The sequence below is a fragment of the Prionailurus viverrinus genome, chromosome E3, assembly GCF_022837055.1.
Source record: "Prionailurus viverrinus isolate Anna chromosome E3, UM_Priviv_1.0, whole genome shotgun sequence".
Taxonomy (NCBI): domain Eukaryota; kingdom Metazoa; phylum Chordata; class Mammalia; order Carnivora; family Felidae; genus Prionailurus; species Prionailurus viverrinus.
The window spans coordinates 15853051-15880345 of NC_062576.1; the positions used below are offsets into that span (position 1 = coordinate 15853051).

At 39.8% G+C, this 27295-nt stretch overlaps 1 protein-coding gene across 3 annotated transcripts in view; it reads right to left on the bottom strand.

Annotated features, from left to right (window-relative positions):
* The window catches only part of RABGEF1 (RAB guanine nucleotide exchange factor 1), a 62580-nt gene extending 35794 nt beyond the window's left edge, over positions 1-26786 (bottom strand). For 2 of the 3 annotated variants that reach the window (XM_047838739.1, XM_047838736.1), the window contains exons 1-3: positions 26692-26786; positions 6636-6824; positions 3146-3312 (exon numbers count right to left, since the gene is read on the bottom strand). In XM_047838739.1, the coding sequence (XP_047694695.1) occupies positions 3146-3312; positions 6636-6814 (346 nt within the window). In that variant the 5' untranslated portion in view covers positions 6815-6824; positions 26692-26786. The remainder of the gene's footprint in view (positions 1-3145; positions 3313-6635; positions 6825-26691) is intronic. The other variant, XM_047838737.1, reaches the window with a different exon arrangement.
* Between the last annotated feature and the right edge of the window lie 509 nt (positions 26787-27295).

A 27295-nucleotide genomic window follows, 5' to 3' on the forward strand; every position in this document is an offset into this window, starting at 1 on the left:
CCATATGCTTTCTACAGACCAGAAACAACTAAAGATTAAAAATCTAAGGTAAGACTCTATCATGTGAAAAGAAGCTAAGAAGTATACTGGCTAAATATTTTTTTTAAATAAAATAACTTGGGATTGTTTCTTTTAAAGTACAAATCATCAGGGTGCCTGGACGGCTCAGTCGGCTAAGCGTCTGAACTCTTGATTTTGGCTCAGGTCATGATCTCACGGTTCATGAGTTCGAGCCCCTCATTGGGCTGTGCACTTTCAGTGCAGATTCTCTCTCTCCCTCTCTGTTCCTCCCCAACTTGTGCTCTCTCTTGCAAAATAAATAAACTTAAAAAAAAATAATAAAGTACAAATCTTCTTTCATAAAATAATGCACATTTTACACACTCTTAGGATACAATTTTTTTTAAAGTGTCAAGGAGAGTCACTGAACGTGTAGGACTATTAAGTTCTTCAGTAACAGAAACCTCATTAAATATCTATCCGTAGCTATACATACAGATGTAGATATACATGCACATACATATACTAGAGATCAAGGGATATAATGGGAAAAAAAATGGAACCAGGAGACTTTTGAGTTCTCATATATCAACATATTACAGGACCTTGAGTAAGCTGGGCTAATATTTTATGGGCTTTCATACTGTCTGTCATTTGTAAAATGAGGCAGTTAGAGCCAATGGCTTTAGAACTTCTTTACTATTTCATCTGCTGTCATAGTTTACCATTTCACTCTATATCATAAATTCATAAGGTTAATGAGACTTTCCCAAAGCAAAAAACAAAATTTAAGCTAAATAGGAATGAATGGTTTTGATCAATACCCTTGAGCTCCTTACTAGTAGAGATTACTCAATCAGAAAAACAATGTGTATTTTTTTTTTCTTTTTTAATGTTTATTTGTGAAACAGAGAGAGACAGAGAATGAGAGGGGAGGGGCAGAGAGAGTGGGAGACAGAATGTGAAGCAGGCTCCAGGCTCTGAGCTGTCAGCACAGAGCCCGACACAGGGCTCGAACTCACAAACCGTGAGATCATGACCTGAGCCAAAGTCGGTCGCTCAACCGACTGAACCACCCAGGTGCCCCAAACAATGTGTATTTTCAACTAGCTAACACTTATTGGAGACTTAGTGTGTCAGGCACTGTGCTGAACTCTTTTAATTGGATCAGCCTCTTTAATTCTGAAGACGTACCTATAATAGGTATTACTGTCCCTCAGAATAGACAGAGCTTAAAGAAATTAGCTTGCTCAAGGTCACAACAACAGCTAGTAAATTACAAAGCTGAAACGCAAAAAAGGGTGACTCCAAAGTTTATGCTCTTAACCACCATACTATACTACCTCCTAATAAATAAAGCATGAGTCAAATACGTTCTTCATTTAATCTCTAATAGGTCCTGATTATTCCCATTCTAATTACAATAGAGAAAATTGCTATAGTGACAGCCGACCAAGAAACAATTTCAAATTAATCATGCGAACAGAAAGACTATTTAAAGATTTGCTTTTATTAAAGAGAAGTGCTGTGTTTTTGGTAATAAGCAACCTTTCCTTCTTTTTAAAAAAAATGTTTAATGTTTCTTTATTTTGGGGGCAGGGGGAGGCAGAGAGAGAGGGAGACAGAGAATCCAAAGCAGGCTCCACACTAAGAGAACAAAGCCCAACGCGGGCTTGAACTCACTAACCGTGAGATGACCTGAGCCAAAGTCAGATGCTCAACGACTAAGCTACCCAGGCACCCCAGCAACCTTTTCTTTTTTTTTTTTTTTTTTTTAATTTTTTTTTTTCAATGTTTTTTATTTATTTTTGGGACAGAGAGAGACAGAGCATGAACGGGGGAGGGGCAGAGAGAGAGGGAGGCACAGAATCTGAAACAGGCTCCAGGCTCTGAGCCATCAGCCCAGAGCCCGACGCGGGGCTCGAACTCACGGACCGCGAGATCGTGACCTGGCTGAAGTCGGACGCCTAACCGACTGCGCCACCCAGGCGCCCCGACAACCTTTTCTTTTAATAAAACAAACAACGCCATTAAATCTGAAAGACAAGCAAAGTTCTTTTTTTTTTTTTTTTAAGTTTATTTATTTATTTTGAGAGAGACAGAGAGAGCACAGAAGGGGCAGAGAGGGAGAGAAAGAGAATCCCAAGCAGGCTCCGCACCGTCAGTGCAGAGCCCAGACTGGGGCTCGAACACATGAACTGTGAGATTGTGACCTGAGCCAAAGTCTGAGGCTTAACCGACTAAGCCACCCAGGCACTCAAGGCCAGCAAAGATCTTAAGGTGTGATATTATTACTCATTTCCCTGCCTTTAGGCAGACAAAAAACCTCCTGACAATTACCCCAGATGGCAGGGTTTGTCCAAGAGAACATCTCTTCAGATAGCATCAGTCTTGTCTCCATCACCATTTCAAATTTACTGCATAACTCTGATTACCAACATAAAGGTTCAAAGACAAAGCTGACAACAGACATTCTTTCTTGCTTCCAGTTAGGCCACTTCAACTAGCCTGTCTGCTGACTGGTAGAATATGTGTAACTTTAGCAACAATCCTTTTGCGGGGTATACAGCATTTTAAGAAGTGGATGAAAAAGATAATGTACATACAAATCATGCACCAGAAAATGCCTTCTATGGGTTACTTTCACCCCTCCAAGTGCCTAAAGCAAACCTTCTCCTTTATATTCTCTATATGTTTCTTCAAGATGCAAGTTGTCTCTCAAACTCTCAGAAAACCTCTTTCTTAGATGAATTTAAGCCTAGAAATAGTCAGTTCTGACAAGATATGGTTAAGTAAGGATATTATCCAAAGCAGAATAAGCCAGAATCCAAAAATTAAAGGCATAAAAAATAAAACATCCAAAAAGATAGCCATTTGGATGGGAATAAATTTTATAAACAAAACTACCCATTTCAATTTTCTTCATTCCTCCTATAGAGTAATAAACAGGTTTCTCTAACACACAATGTCCTCCAACCAAAGAGATTTTTGGTTTCATATATTGTGTGACCCTTAAACCCAATTTTGGTTTCAAATATGGGTTGATGTCCACTGAACAACTTACAGAAATTAAAAAGCAGAGCCCACATGCACTGTGGGTCTACTCTGTATCTCATCTGAGCACAGAAGGAAAAAGGAAAATTACCCTTCTTTGATCCAACCCTGGATGAGGCACTGAAGAATTTCTTCACTGTGGTAACCTTGCGGGTCTTCTCATTGGTTTTTTTTTCTTCAAACTTGGAAAATGTGAGGGATTGGGCCCCCTGGCTGCTCTGACTGCTGGCAAAGGCCTCTTCCTCCTCCCGCTGAAGTCTGCAATTCAAGAGAGATTAAGAATGAGCCAGACATCCTCCAAGTTTTCCTTGTATCTGAAGCTATTACTCAATGAATTGCAGGGAGATCTTGAATTTTTAGAAATGGAGGCTAAACATATCAAATTGGTCTGAAGTGCCTGAATGAAACTATCCCACACACTCCTAGACTTCAAAAGGAACCTTCTCCATAGATCATATTCATTTAACAATATACTAAGGTTACATAAAAGGAACTCTAGTCTACTTTTCCCTAACAAGCTCAAGGTTGAAAAGGAAAAAGATAAGTATATAATGTGATAGTTCCTACAGTAGAGAGTAAAACCTAATTGCTATGAGAACATAGGAAAGAACAACTTAATCTGCTGGAGGAGACAAAGAAGGTTTTACAGTGGTGCTATTTACACCGGTCTTAAGAGGTGAATAGGGTTCCACTGAGTGAAAGGGCATTCCAGGAAGAGGGAACTACAAATGTGAAGGCATATGGTTTCCTTTGCAGATCAAGATCAGCGTAGTCACCGGTGTGACCAGGTGGTTAAGAAACCTTGACTACTGAGCCCATTATAATCCTAGATTTTATCATGTAGTGGGGAACCAAGAAAAACTGTAAATCCAATAAATGACCATCATCAGATCTGTACTTTAAAAAAATAATGCAGGTTGCTATGTGATAACTTGAGGGGCAATAATTAAGAATATATTATACAAAGATTTAAGTGAGAAAATATAGATCTGGAAACTAAGAAAGGATGAAATTCAAGACACTTCTTTGAGCTGGAGTAAATTCTATTTATTGGTCAGATAAGTGGTGTAAAGGAGAAATTAAGAATGACTCCCAAAGAAACGGGAACCCTCTTGCACTGTTGGTGGGAATGCAAATTGGTGCAGCCGCTCTGGAAAACAGTGTGGAGGTTCCTCAAAAAATTAAAAATAGACCTACCCTATGACCCAGCAATAGCACTGCTAGGAATTTACCCAAGGGATACAGGAATACTGATGCATAGGGCCACTTGTACCCCAATGTTTATAGCAGCACTCTCAACAATAGCCAAATGATGGAAAGAGCCTAAATGTCCATCAACTGATGAATGGATAAAGAAATTGTGGTTTATATACACAATGGAGTACTACGTGGCAATGAGAAAGAATGAAATATGGCCCTTTATAGCAACATGGATGGAACTGGAGAGTGTGATGCTAAGTGAAATAAGCCATACAGGGGCGCCTGGGTGGCGCAGTCGGTTAAGCGTCCGACTTCAGCCAGGTCACGATCTCGCGGTCCGTGAGTTCGAGCCCCGCATCAGGCTCTGGGCTGATGGCTCAGAGCCTGGAGCCTGTTTCCGATTCTGTGTCTCCCTCTCTCTCTGCCCCTCCCCCGTTCATGCTCTGTCTCTCTCTGTCCCGAAATAAGCCATACAGAGAAAGACAGATACCATATGGTTTCACTCTTATGTGGATCCTAAGAAACTTAACAGAAACTCATGGGGGAGGGGAAGGAAAAAAAAAAAAAAGAGGTTAGAGTAGAAGAGAGCCAAAGCATAAGAGACTCTTAAAAACTGAGAACAAACTGAGGGTTGATGGGGGGGTGGGAAGAAGGGGAGGGTGGGTGATGGGTATTGAGGAGGGCACCTTTTGGGATGAGCACTGGGTATTGTATGGAAACCAATTTGACAATAAACTCCATATATTGAAAAAAAAAAAAGAATGACTCCCAATATTTTTTAGCTAACTGAATAAAATAGTGATGTCATTAACTGATACAGAAGAAGGGTAGGAGGAAATGTTGGGATTGAGTAAATAAAAGAAATAAATTTGACCTTGGACCAGGTCCAACATATTTGAGGTATTTATAATAAATCTAAAGAGCTATCTATAGAACAATGGTTCTGTATGTTGAGCCCAGCAGCATCACCTGGGAACTTGCTAGAAATGCAAATTCCCAGACCTCACTCCCACCCTACTAAAGTCAGAGACTCCAAAATGAGGTCCAGTGATCCCTGTTTTGATAAGTGATTCTCATGCTTGTTCAAATTTGAGGAGTGCTGTAATAAGACTCAAGCAAGGTCATAAACGGAAGCAGAAAAAAATAGCCATGAAGTCATAGGTAGAAGTGTTAGTCTGAGAATGGAATAAGGACACACCTCTCTCCGAGACAAAATAGAAGTCAGCATCAAGATAGGAGTACATTTTGCTGTGGAGAGGGGAGAAAGCTGCTTTCTTCATGAAACAGGATCAGCTACTGAGATGTTCAGGAGTGCAGTGGGAAATCTGAGCAAATACTTAATGTTCTATGTCTATATTTTCTCTTTTGGACCATAGAGTTACTGAAAGCAGTGAGTATGCATTATAATTCTCCAAGTTCACCACAGATGCTAGAAAAGTAGTCACTCAACAAATATGGATGATTAGGTATTAAAAAACTAGCAAAAGATGTCAGAGTTCAGTCTGACGTTCTTTTATGGAGAATTTGTACTGTTTCTAGGATGTTTTGGCAAGAGATTAACATCATTCATGGCATTTTATTCATCTCTATACTCACCAGTCTTTTAGTTTTTATCATAATCATATTTCTGGATAATATAAACTACTTTGGACTAACAAACCTCATTTTTAAGAAACAGTTAAATTTCCAAAATGCACACGCTCTATATACAAATAAAAAAAGTTTTTACTATTATGTGTTTATCACCATGGCAGGAGCTATGCTGGATGTATTTTAAGAATGAAAAAACTGAGGGGTGTCTGGGTGGCTCAGTCTGTTGGGCGTCCGACCTCATCTCAGGTCATGATCTCACAGTCTGTGAGTTTGAGCCTCGCATCGGGCTCTGTGCTGACAGCTCAGAGCCTGAAGCCTGCTTCAGATTCTGTGTCTCCCTCTCTCTCTGCCCCTCCCCTGCTCATACTCTGTCTCTGACTCAAAAATAAACAAAAATATTTTTAAAAAATTAAAAAAAAAAAGAATGAAAAAAATGATGCCTGATGACAGCCATGTGCTTGGTACATCAGCTAGACTACTGCATTTAATGTTCACCATGAAATCTGTGTATCTCCATTCTTCTTCTCTGAGAAGTCTATTTTATCTATCTAAAAGAACTCAGTCTAACACACTCTAAACACAAAATAATTACAAGACAAAGATAAAATGAAGAAATCACTGAAAGCTATTCATTAAATGTTGACTGAGAAGAAGAGAAAAAATTCACTTCTAATACTAAGCTGACTTGCTGATAGCTCACAACAGGGGAGAAAAATGGATTTTGACAATGACTGAGCTATATCTCTAACTGTATCGCTGTTAAACCACCCCTAGGTAAGTCCTTTTACCGCTCTGCCAGTTCCCAATCCTCCTGAATCTGCTTCTGCCTGGCTTTGTGGTACTCTTCCCTCCAGCACTTGGAGCAGAAACCCTGCCAAGCAGGGTTGCCATAGTAACCACATCCTTTCTTGCATAGGAGCTCCGACTGATCCACGTGAATTCCACGGCGTTCAGACTTCAGGCTCATCTTCTTTCTGCTAATCAAGTATAAACAAGAAAGTGTTATTGAACTATCATTCTTCTATCAGCACAGGAATTGAGAACAAAAATATGAGCGAGTCCATAATCTTCAAGCTATTAGGGAGGGAAGGAAGGCTGTGAGGGAGGGAAAGAGTTTAAATACAGCAAGTTCCTGGGACACAAGGCTGCCTCAATTAGTAGAGCATGCAACTCTTGATCTTGGGTTTATGGGCATGAACCCCACTCTGGGTGCAGAGATTATTTAAAATAAAAATCTTAAAAAAAAATAAAGCAAACAAGTTCTTGACACAGTCATACAAAAGAAAACATTTCTTATTTCCCTCTCAATAATACATAGAACACTTTAAGAAAGAACTAATATTGGATTAAAGGCCTAAATGTAACACTTGAAACTATAATAGAAGAAACCAGAGGGAAAAAACTTCATGACATTGGATTTGATAATAGTTTCTTGGCTATGACACCAAAAACAGCACAAGTCACAAAAGGAAAGCCAGACAAATGTGACTGTATCAAACCTAAAATGTTCTGCATGGAAAAGTAAACAGCCCACAGAGTGAGAAGGCAACATGTATGGAATGAGAGAAAATTTTTGCAAGCTATGTATCTGCTAAGGGATTAATATTCAGAATATATAAAGAATTCCTATAGCTCAACAACAACAAAAACAAATAATCTAATGAAAAATTAGCAAAGGACTTGAATAGATAATTCTCCAAGGAAGATATACAAATATCCAACTAACATGTGAAAAGATGCTCAACATCACTAATCAGGGAAATGCACATCGAAACCACAATGAGATACCACTTCACATCCAGTAGGATGGCTATGATGAAAAAAAAAGTCAGATAATAACAAGTGTTAGCGAGGATGTTGAGAACGCTCATATAGGGCTGCCTGGAATGTAAAACAGTGCAGTTGCTTTTGGAAACAGTCTGACAGCTCCTCAAGCAATTAAACAGAGAGTTACCATATGACCCAGCAATTCCACTCCAAGGTATGTGTGTGTGTGTGTGTGTGTGTGTGTGTGTGTGTGTGTATACACACACACACACACACACACACACACACACACACGAGATGAAAACATATGTCCACACAGAAACTTGTACACAAGTGTTTAAAACATTATCCATAATAGCCAAAAGGGGATGAATGATAAAGAAATTGTAGTATATCGATACAATGGAGTATTTGACCATAAAAAGGAATTAAATACTGATACATGTCACAACACGATCAACCTTGAAAACGTTTTGCTAAGTGAAAGAATCCAGTCATAAAAGGCCACGTATTATATAATCCCCTTCATATGAATGTTCAGTATGGGGAAATCTACAGAGACAGAAAATAGATTACAGTTGCTTAGGACTAAGGGGGAGAGGGTGGGAATAAAGGAGATAGCTGAAGAGTATGAGGTTTCTTTTTGAGAGGATGAAAATGTTCTCAAGTTGGATGTCATGATGGTTGCCACTGAACTGTTTAACCTTTAAATGGGTGAATTCTATGGTATGTGAATTATACTTCAATAAAGTTGTTTTTAAAATACATATCTTGGAGATATTGCAGGTTGAGGCCCAGACCACACAATAACGCAAATGTCACAATAAAGTGAGTCAAATAAATTTTTGGTTTCCCAGTGTATATATAAGTTAGGTTTACACTATACTGTAGTCCATTTAGTGTTCAATTCTAAAAATTAAAAATGCAAATTTGACACTGTGATAAGGTTACAGGTAAATTAGAATATACCAGTTTTATGGATTGGAGAGGAAGTGTGAAAAACAGCAAAGAAACAAAGTCCTAGAAATTGAAGTAGGAGCAACGTTTTTATCAGAGTTTTAGCTATAACAAAGTATAAAACTGTAGGATTTAAGCTTTATGTGGTAAATAACATGGCATTCATATGTAAAATGTTCAGTATCTGAGTGGTAGTTTTACTGACGTATAGTTATTTTAATTGTAGACTTAAAATTGCTGCATTTTATGTACTTAAAGTAATTCTTAACATAAAAAATAATAAAAATTAAAATTAAAAATGCTTTATTGCTAAAAAAAATGCTTTATTGCTAAAAAATGCGAATTACCATCTGAGGTTTCAGTGAATTGTAATCACTGATCATAGATACCATAACAAATAATAATGAAAACGTTCAAAATATTGCCAGAATTACCAGATTTTGTGACACAGAAACACGGAAGTGAGCAAATGCTGTTGGCAAAATGGCGCGGACAGATTTGCTCAATGCAGGGTTGCCACACAAACCTTCAATTTGTGAAAAAATGCGGTATCTGTGAAGCTCAATAAAGCAAAGTGCAATAAAGCAAGGTATGCCTGTAAAACTCAACAGAGGAGGGCAGGATGGAAGTCACGGAGATTCAATATTGGCTTTGAAGGTGGAGCGACTATAAGCCAAGGAATGTGGGTGGCTTCTAGAAGCTGAGAATGACCTCAGTCCTATAACCAAAATGAACTAAATTCTGCCAGCATGAGTATGTCTGGAAGCAGATTTTCCCCACAGCCTCTAGAAAAGAGCCCAGGCTGGCTGACTCCTTTATTTTGACCTCTTGAGATCCTTAACAGAGTACGAGTACCCAGCTGAGCCAGGCAGGACTTCTGCTTTACAGAATTTGGGGATAATAAATGGGTATTGTTTTAAGCTGCTAAATTTGTGGCGATTTGTTATGGCAACAACAGAAAACTAACAGGCCTCTTTTCCACATCTCTTTTTGGGAGCCTTTGCACATGTGTTCTAATGCTGCCCAGGGCTGTGTGCCCTGCTGTTCACATGGTGATTATTCTCTCCTACTGTAGGTCTTAGCTTTCACATCGCACTGTCAGGAAGACTTTCCCTGGTTACTCTATCTAAAGTAGTACCTCCCCCAAATCCCCAACTCTCACCTCCACGCTGGCATTATTTCTCTATATCCTACCTATATTGAACAAGGCGGGGTAAGGAAAGAGTTAACCAAGCAGGCCTGAGTTGCTCAAAAATCGTGCACATTCTCAGAAGGGCCTGCTTGTGTACTGGCTCATGGTCAGCTTCTGGGAATGGAAGTCTTTATGTCTTTATGTCATGAGTGTCATTATGTTTTGTACGCTTGGAGCTTTGAACCACACTTTAGACAGTCTGCGCAAATAGTGTGATGTATGGTGAACACGTGCTTTCATTCTGGGGGGTCTGGAGTTGCATTAACTGTGGTCATACTGAGAAGGCACTTGTGCCTATGTGACCAAACTTCAATAAAAACCCTGGAATTCAAGGCATAAATGAGTTTCCTTAACAGAAAATACCTCACACGTGTTGCTACAATTTGTTGCTGGGGGATCAAATGCACCACTGGGAGAAGACTCATGAGAAGACTCAGGCCTGGTATCCTCCAAACTCTGCTCAGTGCACTGTTTTCCTTTATTGGTCCTGTTTTGTATCCTCTCACCTGGCTATAAAAACATCACCAGGAGAACAGGAGTTCTATGAATCCCATCAAATTACCAAACTTGGGGGGAGTGCTGGGGACTAGTGACATAGGGTATGATTATAAAGGGGTGGCATGAGGGAGCTCTTAGTGGTTACAGAATAGTCCCCTATCTTGACCGTGACACAAAACTGCTATACACACACACATGGCAGATGTCAATTTCTTGGTTCTGAGAGTATACTATAGTTATGTAAAATGTAGCCTTTGGGGAAAACTGGGCAAAGAGTACATAGGGCCTCTCTGTATTATCTTTGCAACTTCCTGTTACTCTGTCATTTCGAATTAGAGAGGTTTAAAAAATTCCACTTAAATTTTAAATGACAACACGTATGACTGAACCACTGTATATGAGACAGTTAAACAGTGATAACTCAGGTTATTTCTAAATATGGAAAACAAAGAGAGCAAGTGAACTGCCAGAAGTGCATGCCATGATTTGAAAGGCTATGTAGAGGTGATGATAGCTCTGTTTCAGTGGGGCAAAGCAGGTACCGTCAACACACCTACATTAGACATCAGAGACATATAAACAGCATATCCCCTTCAGTTAGGGAGAAACATACGGGGATCAACCGCCTGAGATTCCATTCTGTCTTTCCTGCACAGAAAGACCTCTCTCTCCCTAATCAGTGGAGCCATAATCCAGAGGCAAGCTGCCACCACCACTGCACCGAAGAGGAAGGCCAGAGGGACATATCCAGATCCTGTTTGAGTACTGCACTCAAATAAGCAGGCTTTTATTGAGCAACCTGGGCATAAAAAATGCATAATTCAATTGGCCCACTACATTAGAGAAGACAGTAAAAATGATCTCTACTGCTGAGACAATGGAGAGCCCTGTGAGTTCTGCCCCCAGGCTAGTATTCAATCTGGGTTGAGGTACACTAAAAAAAAGGACAGAGGAGTACAAATCCCAGAGTTAGGTGTGTTCTTCCTTAAGACTCTGCATAAAGCCAGATTGATCTCATAAAATCAGCAAAAACAAAAAAAACATTTTGTGGATCTGAGTAGCTTCCCACTATTTTCCTTATGAGAGTCCTACTTCCTGTTCTTGGGTTCAGTACTATGTTCTCATAGTTCAGTTCCTCTAGGCCGCAATTTACAAGAAACTTCCAATCAACTCTACTAAAATGATACACTGTCCTTTGACCTCAGTTAAGAAATAAAACTAATAGCTAAGCTTTTTTCCTGAAATTTGATTTTCTCCACTTATGGAAGTATAAGATGCTTACTCTATAAAACCTGATATATATAGACAAGTAGAAAATAAAGTAGAAAGAAAGTCAAAACATCACCCAGAGACATTCACTATATTCTTGTAGTGCTTTCTCTACTCATCACTCAGTTATTTAACAAATAATTATACACTGATTTACACTCTATGACAGGCACTTTACAAAAGTAAAAGTAAAGTTTCAGTCATTTTGGCACCTGCTATGCAGTATGGGAAATATAACTATATATCTAGAAGGCCTGAAAGAAGAATTTAAAACACTATGAACAATGAGGAAATAATTAATTTTAGAATTACTAAAATCACATAAAAATTTGTATTTATGTAAAACAAGCTAAATATGTGTAAATGAAATCTATGGAACTCTTAAAATAGTCTAACAATAACAAGTTTGTAAATATAAAAAGATCCCATTCACAATAGTATCAAAATGTAAAACCACCCAGGAAATACTTTAATAGTAAAATTACGTGATTTACAATAAATATTGAGAACTAAAAAAAGCTAAAGTAGCTGGTAAGGTAAGGCATACCAATTTTTACTGAGGAAATTAAATATATAAATGGCAAATGTTTAAAAACATTTCAAGTTTACTACAAATGGCAATAAAATCTCAAAAGACTTTTTTTTTTTTTTCAACGTTTATTTATTTTTGGGACAGAGAGAGACAGAGCATGAACGGGGGAGGGGCAGAGAGAGAGGGAGACACAGAATCCGAAACAGGCTCCAGGCTCTGAGCCATCAGCCCAGAGCCCGACGCGGGGCTCGAACTCCCGGACCTCGAGATCGTGACCTGGCTGAAGTCGGACGCTTAACCGACTGCGCCACCCACGCGCCCCATCAAAAGACGTTTTTTAAAAGTTTATTTTATTTAATTATTTTGGGAGAGAGAGAGTGTGCAAGCACACAGGGGAGGGGCAGAGAGAGCGGTAGAGAGAATCCCAAGCAGGCTCCGCACTGTCAGCACAGAGCCCTATGCGGGGCTCCAACTCATGAACCATGAGATCATGACCTGAGCCAAAATCAAGAGTCAGACACTTAACTGACTTAATCGCACCTTACGAAACTTTTAAAGGACTAAAGGCTATTTAAGCTTAAAAACTGAAGCAAAATTTTAAAAAGAAAAAGATTCAAATACACAAATTTAAACTTCTATCTAGTTTTTAAAAGGCCCACTTAGAAAATGGAAAGGCAAGGGCACCTGGGTGGCTCAGTCTGTTAAGCGTCCAACTCTTGATTTTAGCTTAGGTCATGGCCTCACAGTTCGTGAGATTGAGCCCGACACTGGGCTCTGTGCTGACAGTGCAGAGCCTGCTTGCGATTCTCTTTTCCTTCTATCTCTCTCTCTCTCAAAATAAATATTTAAAAAAAGAAAATAGGCAAATATTTTAAGAAAATAGGACAGTGAAGTATTTTATCATATTTAAAATTATATGAATAAAAAGAAACTGTAAATCTCTGGTATGCAGGATAAGGATACAAGTAGACCAATCACAAAACATGAAAAGCTTCTGAGAAACAGAAACAGAATGTCAAAGGGCTTCTGCATTTTATTTTTATTTATTTTTATTAAAGTTTATTCATTTTTGAGAAAGAGAGAGAGAGAGACAGAGACAGAGAGAATCCCAAGCAGGCTCCACGTTCAGCATGGAGCCTGATGTGGGGCTTGATCCCACACTGTGAGGTTGAAATCAAGAGTTTAATGCTCAACCAACTGAGCCACCCAGGAGCCTGTGAAGATTTCTGCATTTAAAATTTTGATACATACTACCAAAGTGGCTTCACAAAATGACTGTGTCTATCTACATTCCCACCTATTGTGTATTAGAGAATCTACTTTCCTGGAAACTCATAAATAAATACTATATTACTAATCTTTATTTTGTCCATCTGAAAGGCAAAAAAATAAATCATTTCTTGTTTTAATATGCACTTCCTAAACCATGTTTAATATTTACTGGTCATTAGCATATCTTCTTTGAAGAATTTAACCATTTGTGTTTTTTCCTCATTTTTCTGTGTCATCTTTTCTCCTTTATTTTCAGTCGAAGTATAGTTGACATATAATCTTTTTTTTCTCTTTATAAGTGCTCTTTTTATGTCATCTTTTAGTCCGTCACTTTATGTTATGAAGACACCACTGTTTTAATCAAAGAGTTAATATTTCAAATCTATATCCAAGTTTCACTAACTTTCATATCATTAAATACATTGCTTCCAAAATGAATGTAAATACCACACAGAGAAGCAGTGGCACAGTTCCAATGTTAAATACAACAAAACAAAGCATCCAAACACTAGCCTGCCCAAATAATTCCAAGTGGTAATCAAACCCATGAAATATAATGTAGAGTTTATACTGCTGGAATGAGCAAAGCCGGCAGAGCAGCATTCTTACAGAATGAGTTCTTGACAACAATCTTCTATTGTATTAAATCGCACCCTCTCCAGATAAGTGAAATTATGATTCCAATCTGAGCATGCCACTGCCCAGGCTAACAACTCAAACTTGCACACCAAATAAACTGGCTGCTCTGGTCTACTTCCTTCTATGCTCCATCCTCTCTTCCATGGCAGCAGCCAATTTCCCAAAAGGCGAGTTTACTCGATAAGTAAATGACCAAACATTCTCTGGCTTAACTCTACTCAAACTAGCAACAAACTGCAACACATAACATGCTTTCAACCACTAACAGCTTTGTTTTTTCTCAAAGTTCTATCTCAGTTTAGCTTTGCTGCAGCCATTTCACCCTCAGCCATTTGCTGTGGCTGAGCAAAGTGATACACACACATATATCATAAGAGAAATACAAAAAGCAAATAACTGCCTGGATGGAAAATGCATTTATTCAGATTTATTAGCCAGTGCAATGAATTATATATCTGTATTACGTTCTAAGCCTCCGAGAAGTGTCTTGTGTGTAATAAAAATGTAATCCAATTAATCTGCAGAAATTTTCAAAAGCTAAAACCATACTGTCTGTTGTGGGTTAAATTGTGTCCCCAAAAAAGGTTGAATTCAATACTGTGAATGAAACCTGATTTGGAAATAAGCAGATGTAATTACTGATTTAGGGTGGTCCCTAAATCCAATAACTGGTGTCCTTACAAAAAGGCCCTGAAAGACACACAGACATACACACAGAGGCCACATGGCCTCAGAGGCAGAGATCGCAGTGATGTGGCTGCAAGCCAAGGAACTATAGGACAACCAGCCAGCATCTCCAGCCTTCAGAGACAACACGACCCTGCTGACACCTTGGTTTTAGATTTCTAGCCTCCACAATGATGAGAGAATAAATTTTTGTTGTTTTAAGCCACCCCATTTGTTTATAGCAGTCCTAGGAAACTATAAAAATCATCCAGTAAGAATTGTAAACTGTAATTGTAAACAAATAATTGAAAGAAAGGAGGTTTCCACAAGTTAACATAGAACTATGGGTTCACAGCATCACTTGCTCTTTATCAACTGGATAATCACATCTCCCTCCCAGTTCATGAGAACAGTCCTGGCTTATGCCTGTTGTCCTAGCGAAAAGGCATCCATTTGATTCTCAAAAGTCATCTGCTCTGGATAATAAATTACACTGTCATCTTATTTATTTATTTTTTTTTTTAAATTTTTTTTTTCAACGTTTATTTATTTTTGGGACAGAGAGAGACAGAGCATGAACGGGGGAGGGGCAGAGAGAGAGGGAGACACAGAATCGGAAACAGGCTCCAGACTCCGAGCCATCAGCCCAGAGCCTGACGCGGGGCTCGAACTCCCAGACCGCGAGATCGTGACCTGGCTGAAGTCGGACGCTTAACCGACTGCGCCACCCAGGCGCCCCAACTGTCATCTTATTTATGAACAAGCCTAGAAAACCCTCCTGTAGTCCACTTTCAAATTCCATCCTGTTCAAATAGCATCTGACTCCCTTTTGCCCACTGACAGATTAATTCTATCCCTCTGGTTCTTACAGCATTTTATATATACAGCTATTATAATACACTCTATTACAATAACTTGCTTATGTGGCCATTCCACATACACAGACACAGCATAGCACTGTTCTGCCAGGAACAGAGTGAGTAATCCATACATATTTCCTAAATTTATTAAATTATTTATTCAGAAGACCAACAAAGTACCTGCATAGACCATTTTCTTTCACTTCTGTCCCATGTACACTCTCCAGGGCCCATTGCAGGTAAGAGTCGAAAATTAAACAGCAAAATTACTAACTTACAAAGCAGGTGTTCTCAAATTTTAGCATGCATCAGTAGCACAGGGAGGACTTGTTAAAGCACAGAGTACTTCCTGGCTCCCGACCCACAGTTTCTGATTCAGGGGGTCAGGGGTAGGGCCAGAGAATCTACATTCCTAAGAAGTTCCCAGGTGATGTGGCTAAGGATTACTCTTGGAGAACCACTGTGATAAAGTAAGCATAACAATTATTAAACGATTAATTTCTTCTCATGATTTCATTACTAGTGGGAGAATTTATTTTCTGAATACGATGGAGTAGCTTGTGGCAGACCAACACTCCTACTGAGAATGAAAAAAGCTAGATACATTTTTTAAATCAATGTTTAAAGGCATCAAAAAACAGATGAAGCAATCAAGACTAGAAGCCTCTGGATTCTGGAAAAAGAGACGAATGGTAGAGAAACAAAGTGACATTCTGTGGCCACTTTTTCACCAAGTACATTTGCTGATTTTGGGGCAAAAGGCTGAGAATCCAGACTACAGACAGAGGAACCACGAGAGCTTTTGGAAGAGATGAAACAAAGGCAAGAATCAAGGAGCCAAAATCCCAGGGAAAGTGGAGAGTCAAAGAGCCAGAAAGGTCTAACACAAGGCTGGTTTTTCCCTAAGGACATTTACCAAGTTCTGCAGCTGCACAGAGAGGACTTCAAAACAAAACTGAAAACGTCTGAAAATCAAAAGTGGAATTTTCAGGGGAGCCCAGCTGGCTCAGTTGGTAGAGCATGCAACTCTTGATTTGGGGTTGTAAGTTCGAGCCCCACGTTGGGTGTAGAGATTACTTAAAAATAAAATCTTTAAAGAAAAAAAAGAGTGGAATTTTCAGTAATCTCACTGTTCTCAAGAGACAAAGATTACAGCATAGAAACCACCAGGGGAAGAGATGCCTGTGAATTCACTGAACTATCAGTTGGAAGCCCCAGATGGTAGTGGTAAAGGCAAACCAGAAGGAAACCTAGCCTTATCAACCCAGCAACACAATCTCAACCATTAGCTCAATCCCTAAAAGGATTAGATGATAAGTCCCTACTCTACCTGGCTAGCAAAAGGGAGGAGACATTTCCTCTCTAAAACAATAGCACTGAGGTGCCTGGGTGGCTCAGCTGGCTAAGTGACCAGCTCTTGATTTCTGTACCAATGGCACACAGCCTGCTTGGGATGTGCTCTCTCTCTCTCTCAAAAATAAAGAAATAAACTTAAAAAAAAAAGAACAGCATCATCTGGAGCTTCATTTTATTCACAACACCCAGCATTTACCTAACTAAAAGCCAAAAAGAAAAAAACAGATGCTCAGATGATCCAGACAATGGAGTTAACAGAAAGACTTTTTATTTTATTTTAATTTTTTAGAGACAGAAAGAAATCCCAGGAGGGGGAGGGGAGAGAGGGAGAGAAGGAGAGAGGAACAAGGAGAGAGGGAGACAGGGAGACAGGAAAAGAGGGAGAGAGGGAGAGATGCAAAGAGAGAGAGGGAGCAAGGGAGAAGCAGGGCACGAGCTTACCTGATGCAGGACTCAAACTCATGAACCATGAGATCATGACCTGAGCTGAAGCTGGATGTTTAACCAACTGAGCCAACCCAGGCGCCCCAAAACAAAGACTTTTAGGAGCACCTGGGTTGGCTCAGTTGGCTAAGCGTCCAACTTCAGTTCAGGTCATGATCTCACTGTTTGTGAGTTCAAGTCCTGCATAGGGTTCTGTGCTGACAGCTCAGAGCCTGGAGCCTGTTTCAGATTCTGTCTCTGTCTCTGTCTCTCTCTAGTTCTCCCCCTCCCCGCTCATGCTCTGTCTGTCTGTCTCTCTCTCTCTCAAAAAATAAAATAAACAATAAAAAAAAAAGAAAGACTTTTAAATAATGATAGCTATTTAAATTCCCTATTTAAAAATATAGGTAAAAAATAAATTTAAAATAGGTGAAAAAAGAGGGTAAGAACATACTTTAAAAATGAAGAATTTCGGGGCGCCTGGGTGGCGCAGTCGGTTAAGCGTCCGACTTCAGCCAGGTCACGATCTCGCGGTCCGGGAGTTCGAGCCCCGCGTCAGGCTCAGGGCTGATGGCTCGGAGCCTGGAGCCTGTTTCCGATTCTGTGTCTCCCTCTCTCTCTGCCCCTCCCCCGTTCATGCTCTGTCTCTCTCTGTCCGAAAAATAAATAAACGTTGAAAAAAAAAAATTTAAAAAAAAAAAATGAAGAATTTCAACTGAGAATTGCAATCTATAAGAATTGAACTGAAATGCTAGATCTGAAAAGTATAATAACTAAAATTAAGAATTCAAAAGGTAGATTTAACAACAGACCAGGCCTAGCAGATGAGAGGATTAGAAACTGGAACCCAAGTCAATAAAATACATCCATACAGAAGCAGAGAGAAAAACTAATAGGAAACACAGGGGCAGGAGGAGGGCAGTGTAAAGAGAATGAGGAACACTGTGGAAAAGTCTACCAAATATGTAACTGGAGTCCCTCAAAAGAAGAGGAAAGAATGAATAAGACAGAACCAATATTAAAAGCAAGAACCAGGGCACCTGGGTGGCTCAGTCAGTCGACTGTCCAATTCTTGATTTTGGCTCAGGTCATGATCTCATGGGTTCATGAATCAAGCCCCTCGTCAGGCTCTGTGCTGAGTGTGGAACCTGCTTAAGATTCTCTCTCCCCCTCTGCCCTTCTCATCTGCTCCCACATGTGCTCTCTCTCTCTAAAACAAAATTAAAAAAATAAATAAAAGGAAAGAATGAAAATTTCAAAATTGATGAAAAGACAACCCACACACACAGATATAGCATACTTAAAATGTTGATAATCAAAAACAAAGAGAAACTTTTTAAAGTAATCAGTGGGAAAGAAGCACATTGCTTTCATAGGTGCAACAATAAAACTAACAGCTAAATTCTCAAAGAAACCATAAAAGCCATAAGACAACAGAATGACCTCTTAAAAAGTGCTGTAAAAAGAAAATGCCCACCTAGAATGTGGTGCTCAGTGACTATTTCCTTTAAAAATAAAGGCAGAATAAGACATTTACAGACAAACAAAAACTGAAACAATTCATTATGGGCCCACTTGCATTAGAAGAAATACCAGAGGGGACTCTTCAAATGGGAAGAAAAATTAGCCTATCCCAAAGAGAAACACAGAAATACATACAAGAAGGGACGAAGAGTAATGGAAACAGTAAATATGTAAGTAAATCCACACAAATACTGATTATATAATGCAACAAAGCAGGAAAACGACAAACTGAGTTAGTACCTAAAGTTCTAGCATTACTGGAGAAGCGATAAAAGTTATAATTTGTATTAGACTGCAGTAAGTCAAGGGTATATATTACAATTGCTAGTATAATCACAAAAAGAATAGTGAAAGAATGTGTAACTAAGCAATTACTATAGGGAAAATATTAAATAATTAAATAATAAATAATCCAAGAGGGGCGCCTGGGTGGCTCAGTCGGTTGAGCCTCCGACTTTGGCTCAGGTCATGATCTCGCGGTCCGTGAGTTCGAGCCCCACGTCGGGCTCTGTGCTGACAGCTCAGAGCCTGGAGCCTGCTTTGGATTCTGTGTCTCCCTTTCTCATCTGCTCCTCCCCTGCTTGCACTGTCTCTCTCTCTCTCTCTCAAAAATAAATAAGCATTAAAAAAATTAAAAAAAAAAATAATCCAAGAGATGGCAAGAAAAAAGGAAAAGGGAACAAAACTGGTGAGTCAAAAAGAAAACTTACCAAAAGATGGTAGATCTAACACGAAATATAGTGACAATCGCATTACATGAAAATGGACTAAATATTCTAATTTAAATACTAAAATAGACTAAAGAAAAAAAACCTAAATTCAACCATCACGATGCTTTCAAGGACAAAATTAAAAAACCAGAAATTATAAGGACGGAAAAAAATACAGCATGCAACATTTACCAAAAGAAAGCTAGTAAAGCTATACTGATATACAAAGTGGACTTGAAGGCAAAAAGCACTACTAATGATTAAAAGATAAATAACAGTGCTAATCCACCAAGAAAATTCTAATGTAAGCAAAGTGGTTGGTTAGAAATTAGTAATCACTGGGAGCTAAGAAGCATACTCTTACCAACGACCTTGAAGGCCAATGCAAAACAACTGCTGCAACCAACTCTTTTTAGAAAAATCTATGGCAGCTCAAAGGGTAGAACTACACATTAACATAGAGCATAAATACCAGACTTCTTGGCAATACGATAAAACTCACACAGGGGCACCTGGGTGGCTCAGTCGGTTGAGGACCCAACTTTGGCTCAGGTTGTGATCTCGTGAGTTCAAGCCCCACACCAGGCTCGCTGCTGTCAGTGCAGAGCCTGCTTCAGATTCTCTGTCCCCCTCTCTCTTTGCCCCTTCCCCACCTGCGCACGCTCGCTCGCACATTCTCTCTCCAAAAAAATGAAAAACAAACCTCATGCATATACCTTATGTGAATTCTGAAATGCTTAAACTAGTAAACAGTTTTTTTACCACAAAATAAAAGGTAGACAGTTTTACAAACAAACATTAATAAAGATCAGAAGATATTCTGGGGTAATAAAATGTTTACTAGACTGAGTAGTTTGATAAGGTTCATATCTATAAAATTCGTATCTATAAAAACTAGACTTCCTGAAATTAAACCCTCAGAAAAAGGAAAAAACAAAACTTAAAAAAAACCTCAGATTCTTCTTCTCCAAATATAGCTCAAGTGTTGATTGAAGCATGAAACTGAAATCTTTGCATTATACTTACCTAAATGGCAGACTCACCATCATAACAATTAGTGGTTTTGTTTGGGGCTGGAACTGGCTAGGCCTAGAATCCAACCTCCTGATTAGCTTTTCTGTTAGAATCTAAGAACTTTAAACTTCAAAAGATCTCAGCTTATTTCTCAAGCCCTATTTTATTTACATATAAATAAAATAGTAAGTGGAGATTTTTATTTTCTAACTTATTTATTCAATTACGAGACCAAAGTACTAGAAAGACAAAAATTTTCTTACCTCTCCTCCCTCCCTCTCTCTTTCTTTTTTGGTAGCCCATACAGGGATTGACAACATCGTCTTCAAAGAAATAGCCTATAACTTCTTATGGGTAACAACAAAAAGTATCTGCAATTTTGTTCTCAAGTATGTCCAAGAACAAAAGTAGGCTCTTTGGAGAAAGTTGTGTCCACATATAGTTGATATTCAAAGAACATCAGCAGTTAGCACAGGGTATGAAAACACTTTGCCATCTGATTATTCCTCATAAATGATACTTAAGATGTGTCCACCCATGACTACACAACATTTAAAGCCCTAGAGTAATAATAACATCTATATACACTTACCACACCACGAGAACAACTGCAATGGCTAATTAATTAATATAAAGATATAATCCATCTTGCTAAGTAGAAGCCAAGGATATTACTTCCGGAGACACTAATTACAATGGATTTTAGACATTTTATTTCATCAGCCTACAGTTTTATTTTTTCTTTTCACATTTTTTATTTGCATTCTTCTTATAATATCCTACTCAAAACTGTGGTCACTAGCCCAACTTATTTTTCAGGAACATGTTTAAAAAACAATGTCAAAAGTGATATGGAAATGCAATTAAGGAACCATTAAGTTACATAACTACATTTAGGCAACAACAGTTCCACCCATTGTTTACTGATGAAAGGTGAATAAGGATGTTCTCTATTCTCTAGTTTCAGAGGCTAGGTCACAATTTACAATATACTATAGGAACTGTATTATAATACTTCAAACAAAACAAAACAATCTGGAATTACCTGAAACAGCTACATATGAAAATGCACAATAAATGATGGTTTACTTATCTGTACAACTCTAATGCAATACAATTCCTAACAGAACAAAATGAGAGTTAAGAACACATACACCTAGCAATGGCATTACAAAACTATAACCTAAGTTCATCTCAAATCACAGCAGTGAGATCACCAGCTTAAGTTTTACTCTAAAATTTAAATACAAATCTCTTTTTCTAGAATGGTACACTATCTTTATAAATATCATTGTGACTTTCCTGATCTTGAGATAAATTCAGAGCAAACACAAAGAAAAAATATATGCATTTTTGATGCAAACAAACACGTAAAATAATATCGCCACTCTGCCAATCCCGATTGATGCTTAGAAGACTCACCACTCCCCAGCTTTACAAAGTACAGCCAAATGACTTGAAGTTGTATCTCCCTGACCATTATTTGGATAGGAAGATCCTGTGAAAGGCCTTTTTGTAATGGTGGGTTCCAATACTTGCCAATGTGTTTACCTCTATTAACTGTATATGTCTGTTCCCACCTTGGGAGCTCATGGTCCAGTCTGCTGCAGGTTAATATAAAGTCATGGTTAGGTGCAGACCACTGAGTTGGTTGGACTACCTGAGTTCAAATCTCCATCACCTCTTGTATGACCTGAAACAAGTTACTACTCTGAACCACACTTCTTTATATTTTTAAGAAGGAGGGTGAAGGGAAAGGACAACATTGAGATAATGCATGTCAAGGGCTTATTACTTGCACAGTACCTGGCCCATGCTAGCACTTGATAAATTTGAACTATAGCCAGTGTTCTCTATGCTGGAGCTAACACCCCAAACCTACTTCCAGAAATGAATCTTAGGTCTGTGTCTGGTATTCCCTAAGTCCATCTGTATGTGGAGGTGAGGTGACTTTCATTTAAGTATTCGTCCTTGTCAGACTCCTCCATTTTCACACTCCATGAAAAATATGGCTCTGTGATTAGACAACATAAAACGACAACATAAAAAATAAATGTACTTGAGGGACTTGTCAGGAAGCACAAACTCAAATCCCTGATTTGCTGATAACTTTATAACAAAAAGCTCCATTGAGAAACAAAGTATTTATGGAAGAGAACCTAAAGAATGTACAGTCCCCATCTACTTATCTAGAGCATCTAAAACAGATCCTTAAATTAAATCACTGTAGAAATCTACATACTTAGATCACACTATTTTGCCAGCACCAGAACTGCTTTTACTGAATTATGTTTTGTCATCAACCTACACAATGAGGCAACAAAGAATTTTAATTAAAAAACAAAGTAAAACGAGGGCGCCTGGGTGGCTCAGTCAGTTAAGCATCTGACTTCGGCTCAGGTCGTGATCTTGTGGTTCCTGAGTTCAAACCCCATATCGGGCTCTGTGCTGATGGTTCAGAGCCTGGAGCCTGCTTTGGATCCCGTGTCTCCCTCTCTGCCTCGCTCCCACTCGCGCTCTGTGTCTGTCTGTCTCTGTCTCTCAAAAATAAGACATTAAAAAAAAATTAAAAAAAAAAAAAGTAAAACACAATACAGCCCTTTGAAATGCGTGCTGTTATTTGCTTAAGGATGTAGCTAAGAAATCTGTCAATACAAGGAGTCTGGGAATCCAAAGAGAAACTGGTCTTTTATCTTATGATCATTGAATTATACAACTGATTATATCGCTTTCTGAATAGGCTACTAAAAGGCAGAGTCAAATTTGTAGCCCTCTAACAAATACTTAAGATTTCAGTCCAAGTACCTTGTGCACATATCTCATTCCATCTCAATGAAGATCTTACAGACCTCAGTTTTCATCTTAATTTTTCTCCCTCCGTGCTAAATTCATCACCTTCTTATTTCTGTATGTTCTCAATAACATGTTGTATCTTTGTAAGTAATTATGAATCCTTTCTGGAACACGATGTGATATAAGTAAATGACATGCTCCATTTAAAAAACATTACAGCACAATAAGATACTTTCTTCCAGTAATAAGCATTTTATGAGTTCAATTTCTAAAGGCATTACCTTTTTTTTTGTGCTCCAAAAAAGAAAGAAAGAAAGAAAGAAAGAAAGAAAGAAAGAAATATTGCAAATACTGTGTCTAAAATTAGGAAATTCTAACAACAGGAACTACAAAAATAAAACTTTCATTATGTATTTTTAACTTTGAAGCACACAGAAAATTACAAATATATCTCATGTAAAAATCCCCCCAAAGTCATGTTTAATTTTAAAACACAGACCAAATCACCATAAATGCAATTTCAATGATTTATTCTGAATGAAGGGAACTAGAGAGATTAGCTTCAAAGATGATTCAAAAGGAGGAGCTTCAATTCCTTCTGTGCTGCCCTGTGCCTGACACAGAGGATGCTGCCAACCATACCTTAAGGTGAGACCACACAGAATTCAGGGCCCCAAAGACTCCTGCTACACTCCTGCTTTAGGCATTGTGCTACGGCCCTCTTTCAGGGATTTTAGCAATCTCCTTGATGTCATTTGAGGAAAATAAAAAGCTTAAGACGCTTAGTGTGTGCAATTTAACCCATTCATGAACTCATACTCTGATCATAACTTCTGACTTCTAACCACATACTTATCTAACTGATGATAATTACAGTTCTTCGCCCTCCTAGTGACCATAAACAAGGAAGCTATGCTACCAGAAACATGAAAAAAGGTTCTACTGTACAATAAAAATTATACTTTCTACCCCACCAATAGGAACTTCATCAAACACAGGAATCTCAGAGGGTAACTTGGAAGCCGCATCATAAGAGTACAGCTTTTTCTTAAAGCATTTTAGGAGCTTTATTCAAATATCAAGCAAATAAAATATAAGTTACATAATATCAAGTGGGATGAAGGTAAGCCCACTGTTGTTTCTCCTAAGTGTTTATCCGATGATACTCTAAATTATTTCCAATCATAACAGTCATATGAAATATACATAATGTTTCGACGACGCTTTATGACAAAAATAAGCATTTAATAACACTTTCAAAATGTTTGACTTCTGTGAAACTCTTGCTTTTAGTATGATAACTTTATTTATGGGTTAAGAAAGCCACTTAACAACATTTGTATTCTGAATCACAGAATAGACAGGTGTGTCACATAGCTTTCTTCTCCATTTTAGGGATAGGTTATCTCTGCTACAGATGTATACTTTGCAAACAATAAAAACACACATGCCAAAAATTAAATTCATAGTCAAGATGAAATTCTGTCTCCAAAGATTGACACAAGTAAATGAAACAAGATCTTAGTTCTTCTCTATGTAGATATTAAAATAAGTACTGATCATTTTTTTTCCCACTGGAAACCAACATCAGAAATCAATGAATTCTCATCAAGTTAACAAGTACTCATAGAACACTTGTGAATGTCCAGCTCAGACTGAGAATGCAAACAGATAGAAGGAGAATTCCTGTTTATAGAAGCTTACAAATTAGCAGGGGTCGGACACTTTTTACACAATGAAACAACTAGCAAATGAGCATACAACTCAGTTCAAACATTTAATGAGCACATCATCAAGCACCACATTGGGCCCACACAGTCTTCATCAGCCAAATAGCAGCAGTCTGTGTGTGTGTAAGATCTACCTAAAATTCCATTTTAATCATGAAAAGACCCTCCTTAAAACCCTTCCTCGGTTTTGTCGTCATCAGCTCCTGAATCTCTGCCCTGCACTTTTTTACTTTTCAAAAACCGGCTCCTAGTAGTTAGTTATTGGCCTATTCTCCTGTTACTTGTCCCACCCCCACATTCCAACCAATCCCTAAAATTCCCACCCAACCTTGTTAGTTTCAAAGTTATCGTGCTTCAAGATACTTCCATAAAGTATTCCCTGATTATCTTTCTTCACCCTCCATACCCTGCAGTGTCCCTCCTCACGCTCTATCTTGGCTCTATTTACCACACCGTATTCAAAGTATCTTTATTGTCCCTCTCTAACTTCTAGAGAGAAGAAACATGATTGCTTGGAAGATCGGTGAAATTTCAAATCCTGAACTCGGTTTAATCTTCCGCACAACCAGTAACTCTTACAAAGTAACATTATTTGTCATTAAATGGATTAACAATACAATCAAATCTTACCCGTCAGGCAAACTTTCTTGTTTTAACTATTTTACATTAACAGGCTTTTTAAAAAGCAGTTTCAAGTTTACAGAAAAAAAAAGTACAACTATTTTTAAATCTCACAAACAAAAGTAAAAAACTCTTCATATTCAAAAAACGACTCCCCTGGTGATGCTGTCAACTCGTCTTGACAATTTTCACATCTAATCTAAAGGGTAAAAGGAGCCCATCAGAGCCCACGGACACACTTCCCAACGACAGGACTTGGTCACCAGCGCTGAGGCACCACCAGATGTCTATGACCTACTCTCTAAAGCAGCTGAGTCCCTCCCTCCCTGTGACTAAACTTCCGTGATGGGCATCACCTCTGCTCTCCTCTAAACCAGTTCTGCTCCTAACTCCAGGCCCACAACTTCCCCCTCAACCACGGCGCGAGAGTTAGGACCGGCGTTCAAGCCCCCGCATCACCAAAGACTGCACCCTCCCGGCTCCGGGACCTTTCCTCCCCAAGAACGACGCGGGTTCTTGAAGCCCCAGAGCCCCTGCCAAGGCCGGGCTGCTCTCTGGGTCTGAGCCGCCAACCCGGACGGACCCCCGAGGGACCCAGGGCACGAGCCGACGGGCCGCCACCACAGGTGTCCCCTCCAACTGCACGGGCTGGACAGTGAAGAGGAAGCCGGCCAAAAGGAAGCCATCCCGCGAGGGGTGGACGGGTGGCAGGAGGCGGCCAGGAAATGACAAGCGTGTGTCCGTCGGAGTTGGGCCGGGCCGTACAGAACTTGGCGACGAACGCTTGAAAGGGGGAGGCTCAGCACGACGAGGACTAAGGCGGCCGGCGACCGCCTGGGGCCGGTCAGGGCCGCGCCGCGGGGCCCCGGGTTGGGACCGACGGCGGCTGGAAGCACCGAAGCGAAACGGCCCCGGCCGGGTAGACGGCACGGGCGAATGACCCAGCAGCCTCCGCCCGGACGGCGCCGCTGCCCCGCCGCCCAGAGCCGAGATCCTGGGCCCCCGTCCTTCTGCTCCGTACCTGGCCTGCGGCTCCACTGGCGTCGGGCCGCCGCTCTCCACGGGTAGCTCGAGTGGATCCCGGCTCCGCCAGTCCACAACCCGCCCTCTCGCCGGCCCTCCCTCCCTTACGCCCCGCCCCCGGCGCCGCGAGCGCTCGTCACGCACGCACAGACGTCATTTCCGGGTCCTGGGGCGCGGAGTGGGAGGGTGTTGTTGCGGGTCCTCTCGGAATCCGCGCTGGGTGGCGCGAGCCGGAGGCGGGGGTGACTGACAGCACCCGCAGTGTCAGAGGTCTAGGAGAAGAGGGCGGCCTCCAGGCTAGCCCTGCAGTGCCGACCTGCAGCGTTCAGGAGCCGACGGAGCAGCCGGTGTGCCCTGTCTTCTTCAGAGCCTGCTTCCTGCGGGGCTGTCGGGCCCTGGGTCACTGTAGCAGCGCGGGATGGGAGACGGAGGCCGCTTGAAAAGCCAATGAATCCTATCACATTACGGATGTCAGGAATTTTAGTGTTCGAATTAAAGGACCTTAAAGAGATTGGTTGACCTAAAAGCCGTTTTTTACAGCTAAACATAATTGAGACCCACGAGGTTAAATAATCGTTAGCTAGTATTAATGGTCGAGTCTT